General features: G+C 46.9%; 1 protein-coding gene across 4 annotated transcripts in view; it reads left to right on the top strand.

Moving 5' to 3' along the window:
* ZHX1 (zinc fingers and homeoboxes 1) overlaps positions 1-19,543 on the top strand; it is a 60,050-nt gene that overhangs the window by 4,149 nt on the left and 36,358 nt on the right. For 2 of the 4 annotated variants that reach the window (XM_068237987.1, XM_068237985.1), the window contains exon 2: positions 1,303-4,101. In XM_068237987.1, coding sequence (XP_068094088.1) covers positions 1,480-4,098 — 2,619 coding nt within the window. In that variant the 5' untranslated portion in view covers positions 1,303-1,479 and the 3' untranslated portion in view covers positions 4,099-4,101. Of the gene's footprint in view, positions 1-1,302; positions 4,102-19,543 lie in introns of those variants that run through there. The other 2 variants (XM_068237988.1, XM_068237989.1) reach the window with 2 other exon arrangements.

Raw genomic sequence — 19,543 nt, 5'->3', positions numbered from 1 at the left:
TCAAAAGGATCATCAGGGGGGTCTGTATGGCTGATATTGTGGTGAAACCCCGCCCACAGGAAACTGTGAGGACCATGGTCCTGAAAGCTTCCTGTCTGTGAACCTCATTGCACTGTGGGAAATAACAGCTGTTTACAGCTGTTTCCAACTGCCAAAAGAGCAAGCAGAAGTAAAAATGTCACCATGTGATAAATGTCAGAATGTAAATCAGGGTGACGAAAGATTTTACATCCACATGCGCCATGCACTATATCCAGATGTTTATCTACACCCCTGGAACGGGAATACTCTCCCCGCGGGGCATAAGTATACTGCCACAAACACGGCTAGTGGTTAAAGAATACACTAGTTGACATAAGGAGATTGACCTGTGTTTCTTTTTTTTCTGCCTAAAAGGGTTAAACATCAGGAGTGCAAGTGACAGTTTCTGTCCGGGTTGGGACTGGTTCGGACTATAGCGTAACCCTCACTGATAAGGAACTACTGCCATAAATCACTTTCCTGGCAGTAGATGGCTTCTAAGAGGAGGGAAGAGATAAAAATGGTCAATAGTTAACCTCCCTGGCGGTACGCAGATGCAGTGGCTGCGTCCGCGGGAGGGATTTTTAAATAAAAATGCGCTGTATCTGTAAGCTAGCACTAGGCTAGCTATGTGCGGCAAGTCCCCCGGCACCTTTCCGACCCCACCCGATTGCCGCCGTCAACACTCACCCGTCCGCGATCCCGCAAGAGCCGCAGCTGCAGCAGTGAGCTTTACTGTCGTTATGGCGACGATCGGACATGACGTCATGACGACATCGACGTCATGCACAGTCCTGATCCTCCCCATAGCGAAGCCTGGAGCTGATTGGGAGGCTGCGCCATTGCGGGATCCCTGGGGGGTACGTATTGCGGGGGCGATTGGTGGGGACCGGGGGCACCTGGGGGGCACAGCTAACTAGCCAAGTGCTAGCTGAAGAACACACAACTAATTTTATTTTTTTAAAAATCCTCATGGGGCCATGCGATCCCCTACAGCGGCTAGCCCGACACTGTCGGGCTTACCGCCTGGGAGGTTAATAGATTTTAGCTCTGGTATACTTCAATGCATGTGTCACTAAGCAGATACAATGATATGGTAAAAAGTTAAAAAGTAGTTTTAAATATAAAACAAAACTGTGAGATATTTAAAAAAAAAAAAAATAATAATTTTTATAAACTGTCTTAGTGTTTTTTTTTCTGCAATCCAGCTACTACGATTATTGCTATGTTTTGTGTTCCGTCTCACTTTAATAATGTTTTTTGCTTGGTTCTGTTTTGCAGGTGACCACCATGAAGCTAACCTGACCCCGGCGCACTACAACATTCAGCAGATGCCTACGGTTTGAGACAGCGTTGAACTGCTCTCACATTTCAACTTCAAAAGCATTTTTTTCTTTTTTTGTTTTCTTTTTTTTATTAGAAGATTATTATTTTTTTATATATATATTCTATAACAGTATGGCGAGTAAACGGAAGTCAACAACTCCTTGCATGGTGCTCGCAAGAGAACCCGATCCAGATGTAGAAATGAATTCCGACGTTGAGGAAGGCCCGCCGCTACCAGCAGCCACGGAGAGCACCGCTCCGAAAAGCACCGTACCCGAAGCCGCGGCAAAGGAGGAAGATGCACTAGAACCTAACGAATCAGACAATCAGCCAAGCAAACTAGTAGAAGGTGGTTATGAATGTAAATATTGTTCATTTCAAACGCCGGACTTAAATATGTTTACCTTTCATGTAGATTCTGAGCACCCCAACGTTGTACTAAATTCTTCCTATTTTTGTGTGGAGTGTAATTTTCTCACTAAACGGTATGATTCGCTTTCAGAGCACAACACGAAGCACCATCCCGGGGAAGAGAACTTTAAGTTGGCCATGGTTAAGCGCAACAACCAGACCATTTTCGAACAGACTGTCAATGATCTGACCTTCGATGGGAGCTTTGTCCAAGAAGACAACCAGGAGCAGTCAGAGTCCAACCTGTCGTCGATATCGATCAGCAAGACGCCTATCATGAAGATAATGAAGGATAAATCGGAGAAAAAAAAGATCTCCGTTCCGCAGAACACGACAGAGGAAGAAGCCGAGGAAACGGACTTGAAAGTGGAGAACCAGCCGAAGGCGCAACCACCAGAAGAGCCTAAGATTGCTTCGGTCATAACGGAACCTGCAAAGCCAACTGCTACCATTGTCACCAAGGTACCGGAATTGGCCAATCCTGTGATGGCACCGACTACTCTCCTCCAGCCGAGCCTAGCACAGGTCATCACAACGGTCCAGGCACAGCAAAACTTCCTCCCGAAAGTCTTAATTCCCGTCAGCAGCATTCCAACATACAATACCGCAATGGACAACAATCCCCTTTTGTTAGGTAACTATAACAAGTTCCCGTATCCTACCGTTTCAGAGATCAGTCTTCTGGCTAACCAAACCAAGTGCACAGAAGAACAAATAAAGATCTGGTTCTCAGCCCAACGACTAAAACACGGAGTTAGTTGGACACCAGAGGAGGTGGAAGAAGCCCGGAGAAAGCAATTTAACGGCACAGTTCATACCGTCCCTCAGACAATAACCGTGATCCCTGCTCAGATCTCATCTGCCGCCAATGGCCTGCCTTCTATTTTACAAACGTGCCAAATCGTTGGACAGCCTGGCCTTGTGCTCACCCAGGTAGGAGCAAACACATTACCCGTGAGCACACCGATAGCTTTGACTGTTGCCGGTGTTCCAAACAGCGCACAGCTCCATGCGAGCCAAATTTCTCAGGTCCACCCGATGTCTGAAACGAAGAGAATCGCCGCCATCCCTAGCCCTCAACTCCCCAAGCAGGAGCCTTCCATGCTAGCTGACATTTTTGGGCTGCGTGCCAAAAAGTCAAAGGAACAGTTAAACGCTCTGAAAATGAGCTACCTAAGAAACCAGTACCCTCACAATAGCGAAATTGAAAGGTTGATCAGATTAACGGGCTTGACTAAGGGAGAAATAAAAAAATGGTTTAGCGATACGCGGTATAACCAAAGAAACTCCAAAAACAGTCATGGTATGCATTTCACCAGCGATGCCAGTGGAGCCATCATTATCGACTCCAGCGATGAAACAAACGAATCCCCAACCTCTGTGATAGTCGCTACACAACGTAGGCAAAGCTGGAACCCCTTTCCAGATTTTACACCCCAAAAATTCAAGGAGAAAAGTGTGGAACAGGTGCAAGCCCTTGAGGAAAGTTTTCAGAACAACTCCGTACCATCTGATGAGGAGCTAAATAAGCTGAGGGTTCATACCAAACTTACGAAACGAGAAATCGATGCCTGGTTTGCAGAAAGAAGACGATCCCTCGGAATAAAGGAAGAGCCAGGTGCTGTAAACGACAGTCTCGAGACAGAAATAAAGGAAGAAATGGACGATGAAAGTCAGGCAGCTTTCGTAGCTGCTAAAATGGCGAAGAAGAGCCCAGAACAACTGACAGTACTTAAGAATATGTTTGTCCGTACGCAGTGGCCAACGCCGGCAGAATATGACCAGCTCGTACAAGAGACTGGCTTAGCTAGAAGCGACATTGTAGGGTGGTTTGGCGACACCAGGTATGCTGCTAAAAATAATCACTTGAAGTGGTACTACGAATATCAAGTCTCCAAGAATGCTAACCAAGCTGTTATGAACGGGCAGGGTTCCACACGGAGAAGAGGAAGAGGCCGGCCTAAGGGTAAAGGGCGGGGTAGGCCTAGAGGTCGACCAAGGGGACGGAGAACAAGTTGGGAGAGGATTCCTGCCCCGGTAAAGCAAAAAACTGGCAAAGCCTTGCTGAAAGACTACTATTTAATGCACAAGTTCCTCAATGAGGAGGACCTGGACGACTTGGTTGGCAAGTCTCAGATGGGTTATGAGCAAGTGAGGGATTGGTTTGCAGAACGCATGCAAAGAGAAGATGCTGGTTTGGATCCTTTCGAGGACGAGGAAGAAGATGAGGACAACCTATTGGATGATCAGGATGATGAGGAAGAAATCGAATCTGATGACAGTGACACATGGGAGCCCCCAAAACACGTCAAGAGGAGACTTTCAAAAATGGAAGATTGACAAGTAAGTAAACGCCTTTTAGTCTTTGTCATGAAAGATTGTCAAAACATTGCTTAAAGATAATAGTTTTACAGACCGTGGGCCATATGCAATTCACTTTTTTCACCTGTGTTTTCTCCTAGGTGATATTTTTAAACTTGTCAATAAAATGCCTTTTAAGCCCCCAAAAGGCAAGAAAATGATTAAATTAATTTTGATAGTACTTTTTCACCAACTTTTTGGTACTTTTTAAGTTGAAAAGTGCTGGAAAGTTATTTAAAATCAAAGATGAAAAATTATCTCCTAGGTGAAAACTCAGGTGAAAAACAGAATTGCATATGGCCCCATGTGCAGATAGAAGGTTCCTGCTAGCTTTTGGCCTTCAAGGAATTTTCTTCAGTGTTTTTTGCCTGATGAAGATGCCTTGAGTATTGAAACAAGCAAAAATTTGAAGAAATACCTGAGGTAGTTGAAGATGATTGAGCACCTGAATAGGAAATGGTAACAGGGAATGTTTGCGGATGAACTGCTCAGACTGTGTAAAAACATGTTTAGTGAGTGCTGCTCAGCAAACAGTGCAAGAAAGTCTATTTCAAATAATCTGCAATGCCTGGAGAATTATAGCTGACTGCAGAAATCTTCATCTGTCCATACACATATAGATTTACACCCAATGTTCCAAAATGAATTGGTACCTCTCGAGAAAAGAAATGATTCAGAAATGAATGCTTCCTAATCTATTCCTACCACGCACAACGCATTGATTTTTCAATAGATTCCAGCAGGGAGTTTACTGAAAAAAAGATCAAACCGCAGCAGTGCACTGTTGTGAGCAGTTGATTTACTGCCAGAGAACGAGAGCTATGTGGAGGCTGCCATATTTGTTTCCTTCTAAACAATAACAGTTGCCTTACATTCCTGCTGATCTGTTTGGTTGCAGTGGTGTCTGAACCACACACCAGAAACAAGCATGCAGCTAATCTTGTCAGATCTAACAATGTCACAATTACCTGATCTGTTGTATGCTATTTTAGGGTCTATAGCTAAAATTATTAGAGGCAGAGGATCAGCAGGAAAGCCAGGCAACTGGCATTGTTTAAAAGGAAATAAATCTGACAGCCTCCATATACCTCTCATTACAGTTGTCCTTTAAAGAACAAGCGACACCCATGCTAACCTAGAAATAAAAACCACATATATAAGTAGATAAATACTTCTACTTGCATAACTGATGTATTGTGCTATCCACGTAATGATTCATGTGAATTTTACAAAGGAAAAGCAGAAAATTCTTTTCTAGGCAGTGGCCTTCTTGCCAAGCTAATGCTGACATCATATCCTCCCTGACTCTTGTTTCCCCCCCTCCCTTCTCTTGCTCATTGTGTATTCATTAGCTGCCCTCCTCCCAGAGTCTTTTTTTTTTTTTTTTTTTTTATTTACACATCCAATCACTGAGTCACCTCAGCCTTGCTTGTAAACACAAGTGATCAGCTAAGCAAGGAAATAAAAGGAAGAGGAGGAATATATTATAGATAAAAAGAACTCCCAGCATTTAACTTGTTGGCACTGTTTGGCACTAAGGCCAGTGCTCCTATAGTATGTAATAACTCCAAACCGTAACAGCAGAAAAACGTTTTGAATGCAAGATTAGCATCTTTATCACTTAAAGAGATCCCGAGGTGGGATTTAATTATGTTACTGGGGCACAGAGGCTGGCTGTGCACACTAAGACCAGCCTCTGTTGCCCCATGGTGTGCCTCCCATGTCCCCCCTGCGCGCCGCTATACCCCCCGCAGTGCTGGCGACACACAGCGTGTCGCCAGCACAATGTTTACCTAAGCGCTGTCTGTCAGCGCCGCTCCTCCGCCTCCTCCGCATCGGCGCTACCTGCCTGTGTCCCTTCCCTCCCGCTGATAGGAGGGAAGGGACACGGGCGGGTAGCGCCGATGCGGGGGAGCGTCGCTGACTGACAGCTCTTAGGTAAACGTGCTGGCGACGCGCTGCGTGTCGCCAGCACTGCGGGGGCAATAGCGGCGCGCAGGGGGGACATGGGAGGCACACCATGGGGCAACAGAGGCTGGTCTTAGTGTGCACAACCAGCCTCTGTGCCCCAGTAACATAATTAAATCCCACCTCGGATTCTCTTTAATACACTCAGACCAGTTGCTGTTGAAATGTGATTTTTATGGTGACAATACCGCTTTAAAGTGTAACTGTCGGGCATAAAATCAAAAATCAATTCTTTACTTTTATCTGGTAAAAATCTGCTAATCGGGCAATCCAAAAGTTAAAATCACTATTACTTTTCTTGCTGATAAATGATCATTCCCCAGTTTACCTGACTCTTATTTGGTACGTTGCCGCACAAAGGAAGTTGCAGGGCATGCTGGGTTGTCCTTTTTTGCTTCTGTACATTGGTTTAGTCTGAGGGGAAATAAAGAAGCAAAAAAAAAGACAACCCAGCATGCCCTGCAACTTCCTTTGTGCGGCAACGTACCAAATAAGAGTCAGGTAAACTGGGGAATGATCCTTTATAAACAAGAAAAGTAATAGAGATTTTAACTTTTAGATTGCCTGGTTGGCATCCTTGTTACTTGTTTACCAGATAAAAATAAAGAATTGAATTTTGATTTTATGCCCGACAGTCACACTTTATGGGAATTCATTCCCATCTGTTTCAGTCAAAGTGAAAAAGGGGTCATTTTTAATTGCCATAAAACCTCTAAAATGCTTAGTTATCAGTCTGATGTCTGCACAGGTATTCAGAATGACGCCCTTCTTCTCCCCCTTCGCTTGGGGTCTCCACCCGACAACATTTCTAATGCCTAATACACACGGTATGATTTTCCGTGCGATAGATGTATCCGATAGATAAAATCCGTCATGTCCGATATTGCTCCCGATCGTTTCTGCGCTCAATTTCTCATAGCGGTGAAAGGAAAACAATAAGAAAAACGAATGAAGATAAGAGACTCGAGTGCGGAATCGTGCGGGGAAAAACGATCGGGTCGCAAAATCACACGGAAAATCTTACTGTGTGTACCCAGCCTCATCTACATGGTGCAATTTTCCATTAGATCAACCGCTGATCTGATAAGATATTGCATCATGTGTAGATGTCCAAATCCACACATGATGTCCAAATGTTTCTGATCAACTTTGCGATAGATTTTGCTTTGATAAGTACACTAAATCTATTGCAATCTGATTGGACCGGTTGGAAATTATCTAATAGAGCCGTTGATCTGGTGGAAAATTGTACAGTGTAGATGAGGCCTAAAGCCTCATCTACACTGTACAATTGATCGTATCTTTTAGACGGATCGATTAGATAATTTCCAACCGGTCCAATCGGATTGCGTTACATTTTGCAATAGATTTTGGGTACTTATCAAAGCAAAATCTATCGTCTAAATTGTTTCAGATCAATTTTGCGTCTACAAACGATTCAATTTCTGATTAGCTCTATCTAATAGATCTGTCTATCTGATGGGAAATTGTGCTGTGTAAAGGAGGCTTATGCTGGGAAAACTCAATGCGTTTCTGCCACTCGATTCGCTATTCGATGGTTTTTTCGATCCTCTTATCTTCTGCATGTTTTTGTTATCTTTTTCCATTCACGTCTGTCAGAAATCGAGCGGCAAAATGATGGAACGTGACATCGGACATGTCGGAAATTATGTATCGTATCCATCTCTCTGCAGCAGAAACGCATTGTGTATTCCCAGCATTACAGATCTTATTTCTCTGCACATTGCTGCTGACTTATCAGTTACTGCAGGAAAGTGACAGCTGTAAACAAGTTCTCTTTTCTGGCGTAGAGATAAACCTGAGTACATAGGCCCATCTAATGACATTTATTCTGAGTTTTTGTCCTTTGTGGTATTTTCACACCTCGGCAATAAAATGCCGTTTAAAGAGAACCTGTAACAAAAAACAACATCCCCTGGGGGGTACTCGCCTTGGTAGGGGGAAACCTCAGGGTCCCAATGAGGCTCCCCCCCCCCTCCTCCTGTAGCTGCAGGAAATCCAGCGCTGGCTCCCCCGAATCGTCCTGCAATCTTGGCTTGACAAGGCTAATATACTTACCTTCCCTGGCTCCAGCGGGGGTGCTGTTGCGGCTCTCAGCACGGAGATGGGAGGAAATAGCCGAACTCTGTCAGGTCTGCTCTACTACGCAGGCGACTTGCGTCTGTGCAGTAGAGCGTCCCAACAGCGATCGGCTATTTACGCTTATCTCCGAGCGGAGAGCCGATATTGCGCCTGCACTGGAGTCGGGAAGGTAAATATTTACATTCCCGCCGTTTCAGGGGGCTTTTTCGCCGCCGCCGTGGGACACGGACGGGGGAAGCCTCGATAGGATCTGGAGGCTTCCCCCAGCCGAGGTGAATACCCCCAGGGGAACTTTTTGTCGTTACAAGTTTTCAAAAAGCAAGAAAATACTAGAAATTATTTTGATACTATTTCACCCACTTTTTGGTACTTTTTCAATTGGAAAGTACTGAAAAGTTATTTTAAACAGAAGATGAAAAATCTCCTAGTAGAAAACTCAGGAGAAAAAGTGAATTGACTAAGGGCCACAGTGTACTTGCCCAAAATATGACTTGTCTGAGGTCCCTGTTTGTTTTTATTTATTCATTTTGAGCCATGCAATGGAAAAAATAATAATCCTTTTATCTGTGCAAATAATCCAGCCAAATTCAGCTACGGTTCTGCTGAAAAGTAAACAGAAGTCAAAACCCTTCTATTTTTGCTAACAGGACAGGGCTGTGGTTTTCAAATGGCTTGTATTTTGAATTACTGCGGAAAGAAGCAGATTTTGTAGCAGACTGTCAAGGCTGCTATTCGGCATTCAGTCTTAAAATTCAGCCCTTAAAGCGGACCTGACGATTGTTACGAAAAAAGTTTCACTTACCTGGGGTCTCTGCCAGCCCCCTGCAGCCATCCGGTGCCCGCGCATACCTAGAACGATTCTCCGGTCCCACGCCGCGGCTCACTTTCTCTTTCGCTGGTCGCCGTCCACTGCTCCTCCTGGTCGTGCGCGTCCTTGTTTGTACTCCCGTCACTGGGAGCAACCTGTGCAGGTCCAGTAGAGATTTTCTCATACTGCGCAGGACGCTCCTGGCCACGCGAGGGCAAACGAAGATGCAGTGGCAGTCGACTTGTAAGTTGCAGTGGACCGGAGGATCTTTGAGTACCGGCGTGTGACAGGATGGCTGCAGGGGGCTTCGAGAAGACCCAGGTAAGTGAATCTTTGTTAAAAAAAATTCACTTACCTGTGGCTTCTCGAAGCCTCCTGCAGCTGTCCTGTCCCACGCCGGTACTCTAAAGACCAATCTACACAATACGATTCTTTATACGATTCGATTACGATTCTATTTACGATCCGATTAAATCTAACATGTCCGATCGGGATTCGATTTGCCATTGTTTTGCAATGGCAAATCGAATTGAATCGAATCTAGTCCCGATCAGACATGTCGGATTTAATCGAATCGTAAATAGAATCTTAATCGAATCGTGTAGATTGGGTTTTAGATCCTCCGATCCACAGCTCTGTTTCTTTACCACCGACTTTCTTGCTGTTTCCCATTTTTAAAAATGATTTTAACCTTTGGAAATACAAGTGAAATTCAGAAAAAGTAGAATATCGTGCAAAAGTCCATTTATTTCAGTAAGTCAACTGAAAAAGTGAAACTAATATATGAAATGGGAACCCTTTGCAGGAGTTTTGGATGAATTAGCTGATTAGATTCTGACACTTTGAGCCAAGAATATTGAACATTTTCACAATATTCTGATGGTCTGAGATGTTGATTTGGAGGTTCTCATAAGCTGTGAGCCATAATCATCTGTCTTGAAATATCTTGCTTTGTATGTAATGAGTATTTCATATATTAGTTTTGCCTCTTAAAGAGACTCTGTAACATTAAAAAGATCCCCTGGGGGGTACTCACCTCGGGTGGGGGAAGCCTCCGGATCCTAATGAGGCTTCCCACGCCGTCCTGCGTCCCACGGGGGTCTCGCCGCAGCCCTCCGAACAGCCGGCGACTGTGCCGACTGTCAGTTCAATATTTACCTTTGCTGGCTCCAGCGGGGGGCGCTGTGCCGGCTTTCCGTTCCGAACTACACAGAAATACCCGATCTCATTCGGGTCTGCTCTACTGCGCAGGCGCAGGACACTTGCGCCTGCGCAGTAGAGCGGACCCGACGGCGATCGGGTATTTCCGTGTAGTTCGGAGCCGACAGCCGTCAGAGCGCCTGCGCAGGAGCCAGGAAGGTAAATATTGACGTCACCGCTGCACAGACTCCACGGAGGGCTGCAGCGAGACCCCTGACGGATGGAGGACGGCGTGGGAAGCCTCATTAGGATCCGGAGGCTTCCCCCACCCGAGGTGAGTACCCCCCAGGGGATCTTTTCATGTTACAGATCCTCTTTAAAGTGTCGGGCATAAAATTAAAAATCAATTCTTTATTTTTATCTGGTAAACCAGTAATAAGGATGCTAACCAGGCAATCCAAAAGTTAAAAATCACTATTTTCTTGTTGATAAATGATCATTCCCCAGTTTACCTGACTCCAATGTGGTACTAAAAAAGGAAGTTGCAGGGCATGCTGTGTTGTCCTTTTTTGCTTCTCTATTTCCTCTCAGACTTCACTAATGCAGCCCGATTGGCTGAAGCCTCTTTACGCCCTTTTTTCCCCTCCCACACCTCTCTTCTTCTCTGATTGGCCAATGTTTCTCATGCTGAGACAATGCACTTTCTATAGTGTAGGGCGGGCAATGCATACACGATAGTAAGGGAGGAAATTGCATCAGGATTGGCTTAAAAATAGCCACAGTTAAAATGGGAAATGCTAAGGATTTTTTTTTTTTTTTTACTGTAGAAAAATCAAAACTTGGACAGTGCAATACATATGTAAGTAGAGCAAGTATTTATCTACTTATATATGTGTTGTTGTTTTTTTTTCTGAGATAGTATGGCTGACATATCCTCTTTAAGTTGAATTACTGACATAAATAGACTTTTTTGCACAATATTCTAATTTTTCGAGCTTCACTTGTTGCAACCACACAGTGAAACCCACCCAGTCGTGGGTATAATCTCAGTGTAAGTGCAATGCTCGCTGTGTGAATAGACTCTTGATCGCAAAAGTGTGACAGGCCCAAACAGAAGAAGCATTGTTGATGGCGGCAATGTGACTGCATTGTGAGATCGCTTCACCATAGCAATAGATTACCTGGCAGAGACCTTTGTTCAGACACCATCTGCAAAGACTTCATGTGGTTGGTACAGGTCTGTGCATGCTGAGACCTCCTCTGCCTGTACTATACTCAGTATAGCGTAGCAAGTATTTTAGTTTTGGTTCTGCTCCAAAACTTAGGCTGGGAAAACTAGATAATACCCACAGGCTAAATGGGGAAAAAAAGTTCACGTCCTGATATGCTATAAGGTTAAAGAGAACCCGAGGTGGGCAGATGGGACGCAGACATGACATGCCTCTGTGTCCTCACACCTCCGCTCTCTGCCCCCCCCCCCCCCCCCCCCACCGCGTTATAGCTACCCCGAGATTTGCAACATTTGTCACCATCTCTGAGGTAAACGCAGGGAGAGGCATTCCCTGTTCAAAACGCCCGCCAGGGTCGTTCCTACAGGATTTCCAGAGCTGCTATTGGGCAGCTCTCTCTCTCCCTGGCCACTCCCCCTGCTGCTCCCCTCGCCTCCCTGAGCGCTGGTTAGAGAATGAACCTATAGGTCATGAAAGTGAAAATGAGCCAGTGCGGCCCACGGGAGTGGCGGTTTCTGCGTTTTGGGGGGGGGGGGTTTAGCCCACCTTGAGCTCTCTTTAACCTCCTGGGCGTTACGGACGAGCTCGGCTCGTCCAGTAACGCCGCAGTGCACTGCTCAGGCCCTGGTATGCCGATTTGCACAATTTTTTTTTTCAAACACGCAGCTAGCACTTTGCTAGCTGCGTGTTTGTTGCGATCGCCGATCCGCAGCGAAAGATGCGCCGCTACCCCCCGCAGACCCCTTGCACAGCCTGGCCAATCACCGCCAGGCTGCGCTATGGGGTGGATCGGGACTCCCCCTGACGTCACGGGCAACAGGGGAAGCCCATAGAGGTAATCTCGTTCAGAACGGGATTTTCTGATGGGTATTTGCGCCGGCGGCGATCGGAGGGGTGGGTGGGAAAGCGAAGGGAGGGGGGGAAGCATGTAGCTAGCACTAGGCTAGCTACATGTTGAAAAAAAGTCTTCAAAAAACCCTCCCGCGGCCGTGCGCCGCAATAAATCAGAACGCCAGGGAGGTTAAAGTGCGTACATACAAGCAGCATAGTGGATAGCACTCTTGTTTTGCAGCTCTGGGTCCCCAGTTCGTCCAAATCCCATTCAGGGCACTATCTGCACAGTTATTTTATTCTCCCCGTGTCTATGCGGGTTTCCTCCAGGCACTCTGGTTTCCTCCCACATCTCTAAAACGTACAGATACGTTAATTGGCTTCCCATTAACCACCCTGGCGTTCTATTAAGATCGCCAGGGCGGCTGCGGGAGGGTTTTTTTTAAATAAAAAAAAAACTATTTCATGCAGCCAACTTAAAGTTGGCTGCATGAAAGCCCACTAGATGGCGCTCCGGAGGCGTTCTTCTGATCGCCTCCGGCGGCCAAAAGTAACACGGAAGGCCGCAATGAGCAGCCTTCCGTGTTTGGCTTCTCCTGTCGCCATGGCGACGAGCGGAGTGACGTCAGCCGACGTCCTGACGTCAGCCGCCTCCGATCCAGCCCTTAGCGCTGGCCGGAACTATTTGTTCCGGCTGCGCAGGGCTCAGGCGGCTGGGGGGACCCTCTTTCGCCGCTGCTCGCGGCGGATCGCCGCAGAGCGGCGGCGATCGGGCAGCACACGCGGCTGGCAAAGTGCCGCCAGCAGGGCCTGAGCGGCACCCTCTGGCGGTAATGGACGAGCTGAGCTCGTCCATACCGCTAAGGTGGTTAAAGTGCCCCTAGACTACAATGGACACATGACAATGGTATAGATTAGATTGTGAGCTCCTCTGTGGACAGTCAGTGACATGACTATGTACTCTGTACAGCGCTGCAGAAGATGTCAGTGCTATATAAATACGTCATAATAATATGGTAGGACATTAGACTATGCCTATGGCAAGGATTAAGCTCCTCTGAGGACAGTCACTGACATGACTATGTACTCTGTACAGCGCTGCAGAAGATGTCAGCGCTATATAAATAATACTAAGCTCAGCCGTTCATGGCCATCTCATCCGAGAATCGAGGGCGCCTACAGGTGCTTATTTATAAATCTGGAACATCGGATCTTTAAAAGGAACCTGGCGTGAGGACTATAAAGGCTGACGTATATTTTCTTATAAAGAATGCAGATTGCCTGGCTAACCTTGCTGACCCTCTTCCTTTTAATACGTTTAGCCACAGACCCTGAACAAGCATGCAGCAGATCAGGTGTTTCCGACTGAAGTCTGACTGGATTTGCTGCATGCTTGTTACATGTGTGTGATTCAGACATTAGTGATGTCAGAATGATTAGCAGGACTGCCAGGCAACTGGTGTTGTTTAAAAGCAAATCAATATGGCTGCCTCCATATTTCTCTTTAAATAAAAGTGACCCTGTAGCCCATTATTTCCCTCCATACCCCTCCTGGAAGCCGCAGTGTCCTGCACAGTGAGGGCTCCTTTACACTACATGCTCTTATGATTTTTATGGGATTCCAATTTTTTTATGCAATGAAAGGGTTACTGTGGCGAAAAATTGTAACATTTTAAAATGTGTGCAAAAAAAGACAAGTACTTTTTTTCCCAGAATAAAATGAGCTATAAATGACTTTTCTCCTATGTTGCTGTCACTTACAGTAGGTAATAGAAATCTGACAGAAGTGACAGGTTTTGGAGTCAGGCCCGCCATCAGGGGGGTACAACTGTGACTTCCGTCACGGGGCCGGGCCCAGGCCCCCCCCCCCCCCCCCCCCAGGCATTAACCTGCTGACTGGTCTTTTCGCCCCCTCCCCCAGCGACCGCCGCTGTTAATACCTTAGCAGCGGCTGCTCTCCCCTCTCCGGTATGTACTTATTATTCCAGCAGCATCTCCCGGCTGCTGTGTGTGATGATGCGGCAGGAAGCATGGCTCTGTTCCCATAGTAACGGCGAAACACATCGCCGTTACAGGAAGCCGCTGCCCTGCTTCCTGCCGCATCACACACAGTAGCCGGGAGATGCTGCTGGAAAGTACAGGCGCCGGAGAGGGGAGAGCGGCCGCTGTTAAGGTAACAACAGCGGTGGGGACGAGCGGGGGGCACCACCTACCCATACTGGGGCACTGTACTGGCTATACTGGGGCACTGTACTGGCTATACTGGGGCACTATACTAGCTATACTGGGGCACTATACTGGCTATACTGGGGCACTATACTAGCTATACTGGGGCACTATACTGGGACACTATACTAGCTATACTGGGGCACTGTACTGGTGCGCTATACTGGGGCACTGTACTGGCGCGCTATACTGGGGCACTATACTGGCTATACTGGGGCACTGTGCTGGTTATACTGGGGCACTGTGCTGGCTATACTGGGGCACTGTGCTGGCTATACTGGGGCACTATACTAGCTATACTGGGGCACTGTACTGTCTATACTAGGGCACTGTACTGTCTATACTGGTGCACTGTACTGTCTATACTGGGGCACTGTACTGGCTGTACTGGGGCACTGTACTGGCTATACTGGGGCACTGTACTGGCTATACTGGGGCACTGTACTGGCTATACTGGGGCACTATACTGGCGCGCTATACTGGGGCACTGTACTGGCTATACTGGGGCACTATACTGGGGCACTGTACTGGCTATACTGGGGCACTGTACTGGCTATACTGGGGCACTGTACTGGCTATACTGGGGCACTATACTAGCTATACTGGGGCACTATACTAGCTATACTGGGGCACTGTACTGGCTATACTGGGGCACTGTACTGGCTATACTGGGGCACTGTACTGGCTATACTGGGGCACTGTACTGGCTATACTGGGGCACTGTACTGGCTATACTGGGGCACTGTACTGGCTATACTGGGGCACTGTACTGGCTATACTGGGGCACTGTACTGGCTATACTGGGGCACTGTACTGGCTATACTGGGGCACTGTACTGGCTATACTGGGGCACTGTACTGGCTATACTGGGGCACTATACTGGCTATACTGGGGCACTGTACTGGCTATACTGGGGCACTATATTAGCTATACTGGGGCACTGTACTGGCTATACTGGGGCACTGTACTGGCTATACTGGGGCACTGTACTGGCTATACTGGGGCACTATACTGGCTATACTGGGGCACTATACTGGCTATACTGGGGCACTGTACTGGCTATACTGGGGTACTGTACTAGCTATACTGGGGCACTGTACTGGCTATACTGGGGCACTGTACTGGCTATACTGGGGCACTATAATGGCGCGCTATACTGGGGCACTGTACTGGCTATACTGGGGCACTGTACTGGCTATACTGGGGCACTGTACTGGCTATACTGGGGCACTGTACTGGCTATACTGGGGCACTGTACTGGCTATACTGGGGCACTGTACTGGCTATACTGGGGCACTGTACTGGCTATACTGGGGCACTGTACTGGCTATACTGGGGCACTGTACTGGCTATACTTGGGCACTGTACTGGCTATACTTGGGCACTGTACTGGCTATACTTGGGCACTATACTGGGGCACTATACTAGCTATACTGGGGCACTGTACTGGTTATACTGGGGCACTGTACTGGGGCACTATACTAGCTATACTGAGGCACTATACTAGCTATACTGGGGCACTATACTAGCTATACTGGGGCACTGTACTGTCTATACTGGGGCACTATACTGGGGCACTGTACTGGCTATACTGGGGCACTGTACTGGGGCACTGTACTGGCTATACTGGGGCACTGTACTGGCTATACTGGGGCACTATACTGGCTATACTGGGGCACTGTACTGGCTATACTGGGGCACTGTACTGGCTATACTGGGGCACTATTCTGGCTATACTGGGGCACTGTACTGGCTATACTGGGGCACTATACTGGGGCACTGTACTGGGGCACTGTACTGGCTATACTGGGGCACTGTACTGGGCGTGCACAGCAGTCTGTAGGGGGGCCCAGGCTTGATGTTGTGTGAGGGGCCCCAAAATTTCTGATGGCGGCCCTGTTTAGAGTAGTCCATCTCTTCATAGGGGATTCTCAGCAGGGCTTTTATTCTTTGTAAAGATATTCCCTAAAAAGGATTTAAACAATGATGCTGGCCAGCTTCCCTGCTTGCTACACAGTTTTTTGGCAGATGGACAGAGCAACTGCCATTCACGAAGTGCTTTTGAAAATAAATAAATCCCTGAGAATCCCCCATGAAGAGATGAACTAGTCCAAAACCTGTCACTTCTGTCAGATTTCTACTACCTACTGTAAGTGACAGCAACACAGGAGAAAAGTAATTTTTGGCGTTATCTTGTCTAGTGTCCAGTGGTAATCTGGAATTGCGATTTGTAGTGTAAAAGAAGCCTCGGGTGTGCATAGTGCTCACCTTCCAGACTGTAGTCTGTGGACTCCAGTCCCGATCTTTTTGGCTGACAATGCTTCCTGGCTCTGGCAACTCCATGGTGCCTTTGGGCTTTAATAAGACTGTCTAAAATTCTCGCCTCTCCGTTTTCGCCATCGACCCAGGTTTTCAGCTGGCGGTGTGAACGCACACTGACGCCCTGAGCAGGTGGCACACAAACGGTGCGGTGAGAATCTTTAGAGAGTTAAAAGCCACAGGGCACCATGGAGTTCCCAGGGACAGGGCGTGAGGAGAAATCTCACAAGGACGGCTCACCCTGCTGCCGATGGTATTCTGGGCGGTGTGAAATACTATTCAAGCTGTCGCAACTCCAAGGGAGAAGTAATTTAGTGACCAGCTATCACTGGCACCTGATTTACGCTGTAAATCCCGCTGCGCTGCTATAGACCTATAGACTTAAAGGAATACTATTAAAGTATCTCAATTTCTGGCAGCAGCATTAATCAATATGGCAATAATAGTCAGAACCAACACAGCACGGTTTTGCTGTGCAGTGTTTTTTTTGTTTTTTAAATATACCTTGCAGACAGTGTCCCCTGAACAAACTGACGGCGACGGGTTATTGGGGCAGGTCATTATGCTAGAGGTGATGCCTCTTGCTGAGTGCAGCTGTGGATTATACTATTTTTATGCTCCCCCCACATCAGTGCAAGTTATGCAGTGCGTTACTATGAGGAGGGAGCGACAACAGCTCTCCCTCCCTCTCCAAGTCTGCCCGGCCAATAACATCATGCTTACTTGTCCCCTTCTGTTTGCGTGTGAAGGGAAACTTCTGTGTGCAGCGGCTCAGCACACAGAAGATTCCCTTCACACTAGTGATGTCCGGTTCATGAGTGATTGGCTCATTTGAGCCAGTTCTTTCCTGTGAGTCGAGTGATCCGACTCATCACACTGAACCGAATCAGTTCAGTGGATGAGAAAAACACTGAACCAAATCAGTTTAATGGATGAGAAAGGAACTCAAAGGAAAGAACCGACTTGAGCCAATCGCTGCACACAGACGATTCCCTTCACATGCAAACAGAAGGGGACAAGTAACCATGTTATTGGCCGGGCAGACATGGAGTGAGTGAGAGGGAGGGAAAGCTGTTGTCTCTCCCTCCTCATAGTAACACGCTGCATAACTTGCATTAATGTGGGGGGAGCATAAAAATAGTATAATCCACAGCTGCACTCAGCAAGAAGCATCACCTCTAGCAAAATGACCTACCCCAATAACCCGTCGCCGTCAGTTTGTTCAGGGGACACTGTCTGCAAGATCTATTAAAAAAGACACACTGCACAGCAAAATCATGTGCTGTGTTGGTTCTGACTATTATTGCCATATTGATTAATGCTGCCAGAAATTGAGATACTTTAATAGTATTCCTTTAATAACTTTGTCTATGGTGGCGCCCAGGTCAGACGCAGTGAGCGTGCGTTCAAATGATCGGGCAAAAAGACCTGTGATAGGTAGTCAGTCAGACCTGTGATTGTTGGCTTTAGGGGTTAGGTAGTCCGATAGACCTGTAATTGGTGGCTTTAGGGGTTAGGTAGTCCGATAGACCTGTGATTGGTGGATTTAGGGGTTAGGTAGTCAGATAGACCTGTGATTGGTGGATTTAGGGGATAGGTAGTCTGATAGACCTGTGATTGGTGGATTTAGGGGTTAGGTAGTCTGATAGACCTGTGATTGGTATATTTAGGGGTTAGGTAGTCTGATAGACCTGTGATTGGTGGATTTAGGGGTTAGGTAGTCTGATAGACCTGTGATTGGTATATTTAGGGATTAGGTAGTCTGATAGACCTGTGATTGGTGTATTTAGGGGTTAGGTAGTCCAGTAGACCTGCGATTGGTGGATTTAGCGGTTAGGTGGTCATATAGACCTGTGATTGGGGTGTTTAGTGGTTAGGTAGTCTGATAGACCTGTGATTGGTGGATTTAGTGGTTAGGTGGTCCAGTAGACCTGTGATTGGTGGATTTAGGGGTTAGGTAGTCCGATAGACCTGTGATTGGTGGATTTAGGGGTTAGGTAGTCTGATAGACCTGTGATTGGTGGATTTAGGGGTTAGGAAGTCAGATAGACCTGTGATTGGTGTATTTAGGGGTTAGGTAGTCTGATAGACCTGTGATTGGTGTATTTAGTGGTTAGGTAGTCCATTAGACCTGCGATTGGTGGATTTAGGGGTTAGGTGGTCCTATATAGACCTGTGATTAGGGTGTTTAGTGGTTAGGTAGTCTGATAGACCTGTGATTGGTGGATTTAGTGGTTAGGTGGTCCAGTAGACCTGTGATTGGTGGATTTAGGGGTTAGGTAGTCAGATAGACCTGTGATTGGTGGATTTAGGGGTTAGGTAGTCCGATAGACCTGTGATTGGTGGATTTAGGGGTTAGGTAGTCTGATAGACCTGTGATTGGTGGATTTAGGGGTTAGGAAGTCAGATAGACCTGTGATTGGTGTATTTAGGGGTTAGGTAGTCTGATAGACCTGTGATTGGTGTATTTAGTGGTTAGGTAGTCCAGTAGACCTGCGATTGGTGGATTTAGGGGTTAGGTGGTCATATAGACCTGTGATTAGGGTGTTTAGTGGTTAGGTAGTCTGATAGACCTGTGATTGGTGGATTTAGTGGTTAGGTGGTCCAGTAGACCTGTGATTGGTGGATTTAGGGGTTAGGTAGTCCGATAGAACTGTGATTGGCGGATTTAGGGGTTAGGTAGTCTGATAGACCTGTGATTGGTGGATTTAGGGGTTAGGTAGTCCAGTAGACCTGTGATTGGTGGATTTAGGGGTTAGGTAGTCTGATAGACCTGTGATCGGGGTGTTTAGTGGTTAGG

This window comes from Hyperolius riggenbachi, chromosome 5, assembly GCF_040937935.1.
Source record: "Hyperolius riggenbachi isolate aHypRig1 chromosome 5, aHypRig1.pri, whole genome shotgun sequence".
NCBI lineage: Eukaryota > Metazoa > Chordata > Amphibia > Anura > Hyperoliidae > Hyperolius > Hyperolius riggenbachi.
Note: the sequence above shows the minus strand (reverse complement) of the source record. Positions and strands in the feature narration are given on the sequence as shown.